At 41.4% G+C, this 15,000-nt stretch overlaps 1 protein-coding gene across 1 annotated transcript in view; it reads left to right on the top strand.

Moving 5' to 3' along the window:
* Nucleotides 1-15,000, top strand: part of fat3b (FAT atypical cadherin 3b) — a 297,423-nt gene that overhangs the window by 132,068 nt on the left and 150,355 nt on the right. The window contains exons 27-33 of the mRNA XM_090226225.1: nucleotides 1-4; nucleotides 4,679-4,893; nucleotides 5,121-5,279; nucleotides 6,901-7,022; nucleotides 8,453-8,635; nucleotides 9,231-9,345; nucleotides 12,208-12,492. The exon at nucleotides 1-4 is cut by the window's left edge and continues 207 nt beyond it. Coding sequence (XP_090082351.1) covers nucleotides 1-4; nucleotides 4,679-4,893; nucleotides 5,121-5,279; nucleotides 6,901-7,022; nucleotides 8,453-8,635; nucleotides 9,231-9,345; nucleotides 12,208-12,492 — 1,083 coding nt within the window. The remainder of the gene's footprint in view (nucleotides 5-4,678; nucleotides 4,894-5,120; nucleotides 5,280-6,900; nucleotides 7,023-8,452; nucleotides 8,636-9,230; nucleotides 9,346-12,207; nucleotides 12,493-15,000) is intronic.

The raw sequence follows: 15,000 nt of genomic DNA on the forward strand, positions 1-15,000 counted from the left end.
GCAGGTGAGATGGATGGAGGGAATGAGGGACTCCAGTAGATAACAGTGTGTTTGGTATAGATGCTGCTACAGGACTGATCTCTGTTCTATATCTCTGTTTCTCTCTATGGTCTGACCAATCACATCAGATCTTTTGACATCAGATATTTTTAAGAGCTAATTTGATTAGTCTGATTACAATTGGGCTGCTTGTGTAAATGCAATCTATACACCTGTCTCTCTCTCTCTCTCTCTCTCTCTCTCTGTCTCTCTCTCTCTGTCTCTCTCTCTCTCTCTGTCTCTCTCTCTCTGTCTCTCTCTCTGTCTCTCTCTCTGTCTCTCTCTCTGTCTCTCTCTCTGTCTCTCTCTCTGTCTCTCTCTGTGTCTCTGTCTCTCTCTCTCTCTCTCTGTCTCTCTGTCTCTGTCTCTGTCTGTCTCTCTGTCTCTCTGTCTCTCTCTCTCTCTGTCTGTCTCTCTCTCTCTCTCTGTCTCTCTCTCTATTAAATTTTAAGAGCTTTATTGGCATGAGAAACAAATGTTATGATTGCCAAAACAACTAGAACTAGATAATAAACAAAAATGAAATAAACAATATAAATTACGATAATATTCTAGAGTGAAACATTACACTCACAAAGTTCCAAAATAATAAAGACATTACAAAAGTCCTATTATGTGCAAATAGTTAAGACAATAGTTAAATAACATAAAAATGGGTTGTATTTACAATGGTGTTTGTTCTTCACTGGTTGCCCTTTTCTTGTGGCAACAGGTCACAAATCTTGCTGCTATGATGGCACACTGTGGTATTTCACACAGTCGATATGGGAGTTTATCAATATGTGGTTTGTTTTCAAATTATTTGTGTATTTGTGTAATCTGGTCATACATTTGGCAGGACGTTAGGATGTGCAGCTCAGTTTCCACTCATTTTGTGGGCAGTGAGCAGTGAGCACATAGCCTGTCTTCTCTTAAGAGCCATGTCTGCCTACGGAGGCCTTTCTCAATAGCAAGACTGTGCTCACTGAGTCTGTACATAGTCAAAGCTTTCCTTAATTTTGTGTCAGTCACAGTGGTCAGGTATTCTGCCACTGTGTACTCTCTGTTTAGAGCCAAATAGCGTTCTAATTGGCTTGTCGAATTTTATGTTCCTTTTGATGGCATAGAAGGCCCTTCTTGCCTTGTCTCTCAGCTCCTTCAAATCTTTGTGGACGTTACCTGTGCCACTGATGTTTAGGCCAAGGTATGTATAGTTTTTTGTGTGCTCTAAGGCAACGGTGTCTAAATGGGATTTGTATTTCTGGTCCTGGCAACTGGACATTTTTTGGAACACCATTATTTTTGTCTTACTGAGATTTACTGTCAGGGCCCAGGTCTGGCAGAATCACACACTTGTTGTTTGTGTACATGGATTTAATAATGTTGTATGTCTTTCACCCAACACCACTTTCCATCAATTTGAATAGCAGACCCTCATGCCAAATTGAGTAAACAGCATTTTTTAAATCAACAAGAAGAAGACTTTGCCTTTTGTTTTGGTTGGTTTGTTTGTCAATTAGGGTGTGCAGGGTGAATACGTGGTCTGTCATACTGTAATCTGGACATTTGTTTGGTACATTGTTTTCCACTGATGAAATGTATGAGTCTGCTGTTGATGATAATGCAGAGGACTTTCCCAAGGTTGCTGTTGAAGTCAACAGTGAAGAGGCGACTCCGGGATGCTGGCCTTCTAGAGCTGCAAAGAAAGAAAAAGCCATATCTCAGACTGGCCAACAAAAATAAAATATTAAGATGGGCAAAAGAACACAACCACTGGACAGAGGAAGGCCTCCCACTCCTCTTTCTATTCTGGTTAGAGCCATTTTGCACTGTTCTGTGAAGGGAGTAGTACACAGCATTGTACAAGATCTTCAGTTTCTTGGCAATTTCTTGCATGGAATATCCTTCATTTCTCAGAACAAGAATAGACTGATGAGTTTCAGAAGAAAGTCTGTGTTTCTGGCCACTTTGAGCCTGTAATCTAACCCACAAATGCTGGAGCTCCAGATACTCAACTAGCCTAAAGAAGGCCAGTTATATTGTCTCTTTAATCAGGACAACAGTTTTCAGCTGTGCTAACATAATTGCAAATGGGTTTTCTAATGATCAATTAGCCTTTTAAAATGATAAACTTGGATTTGCGAACACAAAGTGCCATTGGAACACAGGAGAGATAATTGCAGATAATGGGCCTCTGTACGCCTATGTAGATATTCCATTAACAACATTAAAACAATGTCTACACTGTATTTCTGATCAATCTGATGTTTTAACCTCTCTGATCTCTCCATCCCGGATCCGGTATCAGGAATACAGACTCAAGCTCATTACCATAACGCAACGTTAACTATTCATGAAAATCGCAAATGAAATGAAATAAATATGCCATCTCTCAAGCTTAGCCTTTTGTAAACAACACTGTCATCTCAGATTTTCAAAATATGCTTCTCAACCATAGGAAAACAATCATTTGTGTAAAAGTAGCTAGCTAGCGTAGCATTTAGCATTAGCATTAGCATCCAGCACGCAACATTTCAACAAAAACATAAAAGCCTTCAAATAAAATAATTTACCTTTGAAGAACTTCTGATGTTTTCAATGAGGATACTCTCAGTTAGATAGTAGATGCTCAGTTTTTCCAAAAAGATTCTTTGTGTATTAGAAATAGCTCCGTTTTATACATCACATTTGGCTACCAAATAAAACCGAAAATTCAGTCCTCAAAACGCGAACTTTTTTCCAAATTAACTTCATAATATCGACTGAAAACATGGCAAACGTTGTTTAGAATCAATCCTCAAGGTGTTTTTCACATATCTCTTCATTGATATATCGTTCTTGGACGCATGGTTTCTCCCCTCAATCAAATGGAAAAGTACAAGCAGCTGGCAATTGCGCACCGAATTCCACGCAGGACACCAGGCGGACACTTGGAAAATGTAGTCTCTTATGGTCAATCTTCCAATGATATGCCTACAAATACGTCACAATGCTGCTAAGACCTTGGGGGAACGACAGAAAGTGTAGGCTCATTCCTTGCGCAATCACAGCCATATAAGGAGACAATGGAAAACAGAGCTTCAGAAATTCTGCTAATTTCCTGGTTGACGCATCATCTTGGTTTCGCCTGTAGAATGAGTTCTGGGGCACTTACAGACAATATCTTTGCAGATTCTGAAACTTCAGAGTGTTTTCTTTCAAAAACTGTCAAGAATATGCATAGTCGAGCATCTTTTCGTGACAAAATATCGCGCTTAAAGCGGGAACGTTTTTTATCCAAAAATGAAATAGCGCCCCTAGAGATCCAACAGGTTAATAGACAAAACATTTGCTTTTCTATTACAAACAAGGATATTTCTAAGTGAAACTTTTGAATGGTAGTGTATATGTTTTTGCTGTTTGTTCTTTGTTACGAGGCCAAAATGATTGGAGAAGTGGTTTACCTCTCTCCGTTTTGGATAGATAACTCTTCATGTTGTTGTTTGTTTATTGTTTCCCAATTTTCCCAGAAGTTGTTAGGTTACGGCTGGGGGTTCCGCTGAACGTTTCGACAACATTTGGTAAAATTGCAGAGCGCGAAATTCCCAAAACATTATTAGAAATATTTCACTTTCATACATTCACAAGTGCAATACACCAAATTAAAGCTTAACTTCTTGTTAATCTAGCCAACGTGTCAGATTTCAAAAAGGCTTTACGGCGAAAGCAAACCATGCGATTTTCTGAGGATAGCACCCCACCAAACAAACACGACATTCATATTTCAACCCTCCAGGCGCGACACAAAACTCAGAAATAATGATATAATTCATGCCTTACCTTTGAAGGTCTTCTTCTGTTGGCGGTCCAATATGTCCCATAAACATCACAAAATGTCCTTTTGTTTGATTAATTCCGTCGTTATATCGCCAAAATATCCATTTATTTGGCGCGTTTGATTCAGAAAAACACCGTTGCCAACTCGCCCAACATGACAACAAAATATCTAGTTACCTGTAAACTTTGACCAAACATTTCAAACAACTTTCCTAATCCAACTTTAGATATTTTAAAACGTTAATAATCGATCAAATTTAAAACAGGATAAACTGCATTCAATAGCGGATAAAATTAAAGTGGAGCGAGCTTCAGGTCGCGCGCCTCAAACAAAAGAGTACACTAGGCTGGACCCTCATTCTGAATAGCCGTACCTCTTCATTTCTCTAAAGAAAAACATCAACCAATTTATAAAGACTGTTGACATCTAGTGGAAGCAATAGGAACTGCAACCAAGTGCCACAGAATTCTAGTTTCCCATAGAAAAAATTCCTGGATGGTTTGTCCTCTGGGTTTTCGCCTTCCAAATAAGTTCTGTTATACTCACATACATTATTTTAGTAGTTTTAGAAACTTTAGAGTGTTTCCTATCCAAATCTGCCAATGATATGTATATCCTAGCTTCTGGGCCTGAATAGCAGGTAGTTTACTTTGGGCACGCTTTTCATCCAGACGTGAAAATACTGCCCCCTATCCCAAACACGCTAATTAGATTCTATGGATTCTTCAATTACATTGAGCTGATTTTTGACGTACTGTTCCCTCTTTTTCCATAGTGTTTTTCTGAATTGTTTTAGTGATTATTTGTCTCTGTGTGTGTCTCTCTCTTTCTCGTCTCCACTAGGTAACACGGGAGCAGTGTTTGCTATCGACGCTACCACTGGTGTTATCTCCGTAGCGAGAGACCTGGACCTCTCGTCAGTAGGATATTACATCATCACCGTGCGCGTCACTGACAGCGGCACGCCACCCCTCACCGCCACTGCTACGGCACGTGTTTCCCTCACTCTCTCTGACTCCTCCCAGCCCAAGTTCAGCCAGAGAGAATACCAGGCAGAGGTACAGGGAGGGAGGGAGGGAGGGAGGGAGGGAGGGAGGGTTGGTTGGTTGGTTGGTTGGTTGGTTGGTTGGTTGGTTGGTTGGTTGGTTGGTTGGTTGGTTGGTTGGTTGGTTGGTTGGATGGATGGATGGTTGGTTGGATGGATGGTTGGATGGATGGTTGAATGGATAGAATTGACAAACAAACTTGACTGTGACTGTGAACGTGACAGTATGACGTGTTGTAGGTGATGGAGAACTCTGCCACAGGAAGGTACGTCACAATGGTGTCCGCCCTGAGTCGCTCTGCGCTGGTTTATGACATCACAGCCGGTAACCACGAACGCCATTTCGCCATCAACCGTCACACTGGAGTCATCACCACACGCAAGGCACTCGACTTCGAGGTGTGTGTGTGTGCGTGCGTGTGTCATTGTCCACTATGTTTTGTATACTGTATGTGTGTATATGTGTTTGTATAGTGTACAGGTTCCTACTCTCTAGTGGTGTGTGTTTATATGGTGTACAGGTTGTTACTCTAGTGGTGTGTGTTTATATAGCGTACAGGTTGTTACTCTAGTGGTGTGTGTTCATATAGTGTACAGGTTGTTACTCTAGTGGTGTGTGTTCATATAGTGTACAGGTTGTTACTCTAGTGGTGTGTGTTTATATAGTGTACAGGTTGTTACTCTCTAGTGGTGTGTGTTTATATAGTGTACAGGTTGTTACTCTCTAGTGGTGTGTGTTTATATAGTGTACAGGTTGTTACTCTCTAGTGGTGTGTGTTTATATAGTGTACAGGTTGTTACTCTAGTGGTGTGTGTTTATATAGTGTACAGGTTGTTACTCTAGTGGTGTGTGTTTATATAGTGTACAGGTTGTTACTCTAGTGGTGTGTGTTCATATAGTGTACAGGTTGTTACTCTAGTGGTGTGTGTTTATATAGTGTACAGGTTGTTACTCTCTAGTGGTGTGTGTTTATATAGTGTACAGGTTGTTACTCTCTAGTGATGTGTGTTTATATAGTGTACAGGTTGTTATTCTAGTGGTGTGTGTTTGTATAGTGTACAGGTTGTTATTCTAGTGCTGTGTGTTTATATAGCGTACAGGTTGTTACTCTCTAGTGGTGTGTGTTTATATAGTGTATAGGTTGTTATTCTAGTGGTGTGTGTTTATATAGTGTACAGGTTGTTACTCTCTAGTGGTGTGTGTTTATATAGTGTACAGGTTGTTATTCTAGTGGTGTGTGTTTGTATAGTGTACAGGTTGTTATTCTAGTGGTGTGTGTTTATATAGCGTACAGGTTGTTACTCTCTAGTGGTGTGTGTTTATATAGTGTATAGGTTGTTATTCTAGTGGTGTGTGTTTATATAGTGTACAGGTTCCTACTCTGTAGTGGTGTGTGTTTATATAGTGTACAGGTTGTTACTCTCTAGTGGTGTGTGTTTATATAGCGTACAGGTTGTTATTCTAGTGGTGTGTGTTTATATAGTGTACAGATTGTTACTCTAGTGGTGTGTGTTTATATGGTGTACAGGTTGTTACTCTAGTGGTGTGTGTTTATATAGTGTACAGGTTGTTATTCTAGTGGTGTGTGTTTATATAGTGTGCAGGTTGTTACTCTCTAGTGGTGTGTGTTTATATAGCGTACAGGTTGTTATTCTAGTGGTGTGTGTTTATATAGTGTACAGGTTGTTATTCTAGTGGTGTGTGTTTATATAGTGTACATATTGTTACTCTAGTGGTGTGTGTTTATATGGTGTACAGGTTGTTACTCTAGTGGTGTGTGTTTATATAGTGTACAGGTTGTTATTCTAGTGGTGTGTGTTTATATAGTGTACAGGTTGTTACTCTCTAGTGGTGTGTGTTTATATAGCGTACAGGTTGTTATTCTAGTGGTGTGTGTTTATATAGTGTACAGGTTGTTATTCTAGTGGTGTGTGTTTATATAGTGTACAGGTTGTTACTCTAGTGGTGTGTGTTTATATGGTGTACAGGTTGTTACTCTAGTGGTGTGTGTTTATATAGCGTACAGGTTCCTACTCTCTAGTGGTGCGTGCATTGAGCATGGCTGGAGTGGAGACCAGTGCTACGGTCAGTGTCCAGGTGGGAGACCAGAACGACTGTCCACCTGTGTTCCAACAGCTCAGGTACATCAACATATTTAACTTTTGACCTGAAAGTAATTTGATTTTATAAACATTTGTAAAAGCAAAGGGGAGAGGGGGCAGCTTTGCCATATTCATTTACAAGTATTTAATAGGACATTATGTGACAATAGATACTTTTTGAACGTTATCATGACCATTGGGACAGGGGAGGTAACCCTCTATTGGGACAGGGGAGGTAACCCTCTATTGGGACAGGGGAGGTAACCCTCTATTGGGACAGGGATGGTAACCCTCTATTGGGACAGGGGAGGTAACCCTCTATTGGGACAGGGATGGTAACCCTCTATTGGGACAGGGATGGTAACCCTCTATTGGGACAGGGGAGGTAACCCTCTATTAGGACAGGGAAGGTAACCCTCTATTGGGACAGGGGAGGTAACCCTCTATTGGGACAGGGATGGTAACCCTCTATTGGGACAGGGATGGTAACCCTCTATTAGGACAGGGATTGTAACCCTCTATTAGGACAGGGATTGTAACCCTCTATTAGGACAGGGATGGTAACCCTCTATTAGGACAGGGATGGTAACCCTCTATTAGGACAGGGATGGTAACCCTCTATTAGGACAGGGATGGTAACCCAATATTGGGACAGGGATGGTAACCCTCTATTGGGACAGGGATGGTAACCCAATATTGGGACAGGGATGGTAACCCTCTATTAGGACAGGGATGGTAACCCTCTATTGGGACAGGGATGGTAACCCTCTATTGGGACAGGGAAGTTAACCCTCTATTGGGACAGGGATGGTAACCCTCTATTGGGACAGGGATGGTAACCCTCTATTAGGACAGGGATGGTAACCCTCTATTGGGACAGGGATGGTAACCCTCTATTGGGACAGGGATGGTAACCCTCTATTAGGACAGGGATATTAACCCTCTATTGGGACAGGGATGGTAACCCTCTATTGGGACAGGGATGGTAACCCTCTATTGGGACAGGGATGGTAACCCTCTATTGGGACAGGGATAGTAACCCTCTATTGGGACAGGGATGGTAACCCTCTATTGGGACAAAGAGGGTAACCCACTATTGGGACAGGGATGGTAACCCTCTATTGGGATGGTAACCCTCTATTATATGTAGTATTCATATTTATATGGGACAGGCTTCTGACTGTGTGTGGGTGTGTGTGTGCGTGTGCGTCTGTGTGTGTGTGTGTGTGTGTGTGTGTGTGTATGTGTGTGCGTGCGTGCGTGCGTGTGTGTGTCTGTGTGTGTGTGTGCGTGTGCGTGTGTGTGTGTGTGTGTGCGTGTGTGTGTGTGTGTGTGCGTGTGTGTGTCTGTGTGTGTGTGTGTGTGTGTGCGTGTCTGTGTCTGTGTCTGTGTGTGCGTGTGCGTGTGCGTGTGCGTGTGCGTGTGCGTGTGTGTGTGTGTGTGTGTGTGTGTGTGTGTGTGTACTCCAGGTACGTAGGTGTTATCAGCGAGGCTGCTCCGGTCAACAGTGTGGTCCTGGCGGAGGACGGTAATCCTCTGGTCATACAGGCTTCGGACCGTGACCGTAACCTGAACGCCCTGCTGGTGTTCAACATCATAGATGAGACCGCTAGATCCTTCTTCACCGTGGACTCTGGGACCGGGTCCATCAGGTGGGTTTGTTGTTTGGTGGTGTGTCTCTGTTTCAGGATGTAGTATATGTTTTCCTTCACTACCCCTCCTGTATCCCCCAGAGATATGGTCAATTCAGGGGCCAATCCAATTTCTTTAGCGACTGGCTTCAATATATTTTTATTACTCACCAAAGTAAAGAGTTTTAGGAATTTACCTCACTAGGGCGGGACGCTAGCGTCAGATTTCAAAAAGGCTTTACGTCGAAAGCATGCCATGCGATTATCCGAGAACAGCGCCCAGCAGACAAATCATTACAAACGGGTAACCAGCGAAGCAGAGGAGTAACAAAAGTCAGAAATAGCGATACAATTAATCACTTACCTTTGATGATCTTCATATGGTTGCACTTACAAGGCAGTTTATCTTGGGCATGCTTTTCATCCAAAATACCAAAAGCTGCCCTCTATCCTAGTGAAGTTAAATTAAACACTTTTTTTTTTGTTCTTTATTTTTATTTTGTGTGTGTCTGTTTATGTCTGTATCTGCGTTGGTGTGTGCTCAATATTAGTAGTGGATGTATTACATTGTAAAGAGATCTGATGGAATACTTCTCTTATCCTGATTCTAATGTAGAACCATCTCTACTTTGGACTACGAGACGTTCTCTGCCTTCTCCTTCCGGGTCCATGTAAGGGACAGTGGGAGACCCCAGAGAACAGCAGACAACCCAGCTCAGGTCCATATCAAGGTGACTGATTCTTCTTCGTCTTCTTCATCTTCACTTTACATCCTGTATGTATATCTAACCGGAACTAATTTACCTTAAAGCCACAGTCTGATATTCGAAAAACAACAATCAATGAGATCCCAGACTGTAGCTTTCAAGGCTGCTTCAAAAACCATAAATTTGTTGTTATTTTATTTATAAATAATATAATTCGTAAATATACATGTAAAGGACCTTGAACTGTAGTTATAAGTCAATATCCTTTAACCTCTTGGATCTCCCCATACCGGATCCGGTATCAGGAATACAGACTCAAGCTCATTACCATAACGCAACGTTAACTATTCATGAAAATCGCAAATTAAATAAATATGCCATCTCTCAAGCTTAGCCTTTTGTAAACAACACTGTCATCTCAGATTTTCAAAATATGCTTCTCAACCATAGGAAAACAATAATTTGTGTAAAAGTAGCTAGCTAGCGTAGCATTTAGCGTTAGCATTAGCGTTAGCATCCAGCACGCAACATTTCAACAAAAACATAAAAGCCTTCAAATAAAATCCTTTACCTTTGAAGAACTTCGGATGTTTTCAATGAGGAGACTCTCAGTTAGATAGCAGATGCTCAGTTTTTCCCAAAAAGATTCTTTGTGTATTAGAAATAGCCTCGTTTTGCACATCACATTTGGCTACCAAAAAAAAAACGAAAATTCAGTCCTCAAAACGCGAACTTTTTTCCAAATTAACTCCATAATATCGACTGAAAACATGGCAAACGTTGTTTAGAATCAATCCTCAAGGTGTTTTTCACATATCTCTTCATTGATATATCGTTCTTGGACGTATGGTTTCTCCCCTGAATCAAATGGAAAAGTACAAGCAGCTGGCAATTGCGCACCGAATTCCACACAGGACACCAGGCGGACACTTGGAAAATGTAGTCTCTTATGGTCAATCTTCCAATGATATGCCTACAAATACGTCACAATGCTGCTAAGACCTTGGGGGAACGACAGAGAGTGTAGGCTCATTCCTTGCGCAATCACAGCCATATAAGGAGACAATGGAAAACAGAGCTTCAGAAATTCTGCTAGTTTCCTGGTTGACGCATCATCTTGGTTTCGCCTGTAGAATGAGTTCTGGGGCACTTACAGACAATATCTTTGCAGATTCTGAAACTTCAGAGTGTTTTCTTTCAAAAACTGTCAAGAATATGCATAGTCAAGCATCTTTTCGTGACAAAATATCGCGCTTAAAACGGGAACGTTTTTTATCCAAAAATGAAATAGCGCCCCTAGAGATCCAAGAGGTTAACCTCTAATGTTTCAACCGGAGAATTCCTTTGTCTTCAGAAAGGAACGAGAGGTAACTCTGTCGGGAGCACGCATCATGAGACCGAGGCACTATGCCAGACCACTGACTCAAACAAGTCTCAGGAGCCCCTCCTTTACAGTAGAATCATCATTCAAGTTTCAAAAGACGGTTGACATCTAGTGGAAGCCCAAGGAAGTGCAACCTCATCCATATCTCAATGTGTACTCGGTAGGCCAAGCTTTGAAAAACTGCAAACCTCAGATGTCCCACTTCCTGGTTGGATTTTTCTCAGGTTTTCGCCTGCCAGATGAGTTCTGTTATACTCACAGACATCATTCAAACAGTTTTAGAAACTTCAGAGTGTTTCCTATCCAATACTACTAATAATACGCATATATTAGCATCTGGGACAGAGTAGGAGGCAGTTCATTCTGGGCATGCTATTCATCCAAAAGTGAAAATGCTGCCCCCTATCCCAAAAAAGGTTATTAACTTGTTATGGCTGCAATCCCGATATCGGTATAAGTTTCATCAACAACCGCTGAATAGCTACACACAATGAATATTACTATAAATATTTATATTCATGAAATCACAAGTGCCATATAGGAAAACACAGTTTAGCCTTTTGTTAATCCACCTGCCGTGTCAGATTTTGAAATTATGCTTAACAGCGAAAGCAATCCAAGCGTTTGTGTAAATTTATCGATTGCACGATAAAACATTAAGTAGCTAGGTCACAAAAATCAGAAAAGCAATCAAATTAATCGTTTAACTTTGATGATCTTCGGATGTTTTCAATCACGAGACTCCCAGTTACACAACAAATGTTCATTTTGTTCCATAAAGATTATTTTTAGATCCAAAATACCTCAGTTTGTTTGTCGCGTTATGTTCAGAAATCCACAGGAAAGAGCGGTCACGACAATGCATACGAAAATTCCAAATAGTTTCCATAATGTCCACAGAAACATGTCAAACGTTTTATATATTCAATCCTCAGGTTGTTTTTAAAATATATAATCGATAATATATCAACCACAAATGTCTTTCACAGTAGGAGAGGGAAAAGCAATACCTATCCAAAGTCTGTTGCGCGATCAAAACTCATGTGACCACTTGACGTGATGTTATCGTTCTGGCTCATTTTTCAAAGTAAAAGCCTGAAACTATGTCTGAAGACTGTTAACACCTTGAGGAAGCGATAGGAAAAGGAATCTGGTTGATATCCCTTTAAATGGAGCAAAGGGAGGCTATGGAACATGGAGTTTTCAAAATAGAAGCCGCTTCCTGTTTTGATTTTCCTCAGGGTTTCGCCTGCATTATCAGCTCTGTTATACTCACAGACAATATTTTGACAGTTTTGGAAACTTTAGAGTGTTTTCTATCCAATACTAATAATAATATGCATATATTAGCAACTGAGACTGAGGAGCTGGCCGTTTACAATGGGCACCTTTTCATCCAAGCTACTCAATACTGCCCCTGCAGCCATAAAAAGTTAAATAATGTTTAGTGTAATTATCAAAGGAAATTTAAATACTATTTATTTTTCTTTCTCCTCCACCAGGTGGTGAACATCAACGACTCTCCTCCTAAGTTCTCCCAAGACTCCTATGAAACGGTCCTTCTCCTCCCCACCTACCCCGGAGTCGAGGCCCTGAGGGTCACGGCCTTTGACCCAGACCTGACGCCCGACCCCGCCGTGACCCCTGCTGACCTCTCTGTGACCTCTGCCCTGGTGTACACCCTGGCTGACCGGAACCTCGAACACTTCTCCATGGAACGTTCCACTGGCGTTCTCACCGTCAAGAACCGCAACCTCTCCAAAGACCGCTATCGCTTCAACGTCAAGGTAATTATGTTACTGTTATTATCTTTATTAAACATCTAGGTGATCAATAACCTGATTTATCTCTTCAAAGTAAGAGATGATCAATAACCTGATTTATCTCTTCAAAGTAAGAGATGATCAATAACCTGATTTATCTCTTCAAAGTAAGAGGTAATCAATAGTGGTCCAGTGTCTAAGATGCTGCTGTTTTCTGGTCTAAACTTTTTGAATGTATTCCTTGATTCTACCAATCAGATGTTGTCCAGGCCACCCTACTTGCAAAGTGTAGCATACAGTTTGTGCAAAGCGCTGTAAAATACCCTCCAACCAGCTGTAAAATACCTTCCAACCAGCTGTAAAATACCCTCCAACCGGCTGTAAAATACCCTCCAACCAGCTGTAAAATACCCTCCAACCGGCTGTAAAATACCCTCCAAACAGCTGTAAAATACCCTCCAACCAGCTGTAAAATACCCTCCAACCAGCTGTAAAATACCTTCCAACCAGCTGTAAAATACCCTCCAAACAGCTGTAAAATACCTTCCAACCAGCTTTAAAATACCCTCCAACCAGCTGTAATACCCTCTAAACAGCTGTAAAATAACCTCCAACCAGCTGTAAAATACCCTCCAAACAGCTGTAAAATACCCTCCAAACAGCTGTAAAATACCCTCCAACCAGCTGTAAAATACCCTCCAACCAGCTGTAAAATACCCTCCAACCAGCTGTAAAGTACCCTCTAAACAGCTGTAAAATACCCTCCAAACAGCTGTAAAATACCCTCCAACCAGCTGTAAAATACCCTCCAACCAGCTGTAAAATACCTTCCAACCAGCTGTAAAATACCCTCCAAACAGCTGTAAAATACCCTCTATACAGCTGTAAAATACCCTCCAACCAGCTGTAAAATACCCTCTATACAGCTGTAAAATACCCTCCAACCAGCTGTAAAATACCCTCCAACCAGCTGTAAAATACCCTCCAACCAGCTGTAAAATACCCTCCAACCAGCTGTAAAATACCCTCCAACCAGCTGTAAAATACCCTCCAACCAGCTGTAAAATACCCTCCAACCAGCTGTAAAATACCTTCCAACCAACTGTAAAATACCCTCCAACCAGCTGTAAAATACCTTCCAACCAGCTGTAAAATACCCTCCAACCAGCTGTAAAATACCCTCCAACCAGCTGTAAAATACCCTCCAACCAGCTGTAAAATACCCTCCAACCAGCTGTAAAATACCCTCCAACCAGCTGTAAAATACCCTCCAACCAGCTGTAAAATACCCTCCAACCAGCTGTAAAATACCTTCCAACCAGCTGTAAAATACCCTCCAAACAGCTGTAAAATACCCTCCAACCAGCTGTAAAATACCCTCCAAACAGCTGTAAAATACCCTCCAAACAGCTGTAAAATACCCTCCAAACAGCTGTAAAATACCCTCCAAACAGCTGTAAAATACCCTCCAACCAGCTGTAAAATACCCTCCAGCCAGCTGTAAAATACCATCCAACCAGCTGTAAAATACCCTCCAGCCAGCTGTAAAATACCATCCAACCAGCTGTAAAATACCTTCCAACCAGCTGTAAAATACCTTCCAACCAGCTGTAAAATACCTTCCAACCAGCTGTAAAATACCCTCTAAACAGCTGTAATACCCTCCAAACAGCTGTAAAATACCCTCCAAACAGCTGTAAAATACCTTCCAACCAGCTGTAAAATACCTTCCAACCAGCTGTAAAATACCCTCCAACCGGCTGTAAAATACCCTCCAACCAGCTGTAAAATACCCTCCAACCAGCTGTAAAATACCCTCTAAACAGCTGTAAAATACCCTCTAAACAGCTGTAAAATACCTTCCAACCAGCTGTAAAATACCCTCCAACCAGCTGTAAAATACCCTCCAACCAGCTGTAAAATAATCTCCAACCAGCTGTAAAATACCTTCCAACCAGCTGTAAAATACCCTCCAACCAGCTGTAAAATACCTTCCAACCAGCTGTAAAATACCCTCCAACCAGCTGTAAAATACCCTCCAACCAGCTGTAAAATACCCTCCAACCAGCTGTAAAATACCCTCTAAACAGCTGTAAAATACCCTCTAAACAGCTGTAAAATACCCTCTAAACAGCTGTAAAATACCTTCCAACCAGCTGTAAAATACCCTCCAACCAGCTGTAAAATACCCTCCAACCAGCTGTAAAATACCTTCCAACCAGCTGTAAAATACCCTCCAACCAGCTGTAAAATACCCTCCAACCAGCTGTAAAATACCTTCCAACCAGCTGTAAAATACCCTCCAACCAGCTGTAAAATACCCTCCAACCAGCTGTAAAATACCCTCCAACCAGCTGTAAAGTACCCTCTAAACAGCTGTAAAATACCCTCCAAACAGCTGTAAAATACCCTCCAAACAGCTGTAAAATACCCTCTAAACAGCTGTAAAATACCCTCTAAACAGCTGTAAAATACCCTCCAACCAGCTGTAAAATACCCTCTAAACAGCTGTACAATACCCTCTAAACAGCT

Source organism: Oncorhynchus mykiss, chromosome 29 (assembly GCF_057628025.1).
Source record: "Oncorhynchus mykiss isolate SJ-2025 chromosome 29, ASM5762802v1, whole genome shotgun sequence".
NCBI classification, from domain to species: domain Eukaryota; kingdom Metazoa; phylum Chordata; class Actinopteri; order Salmoniformes; family Salmonidae; genus Oncorhynchus; species Oncorhynchus mykiss.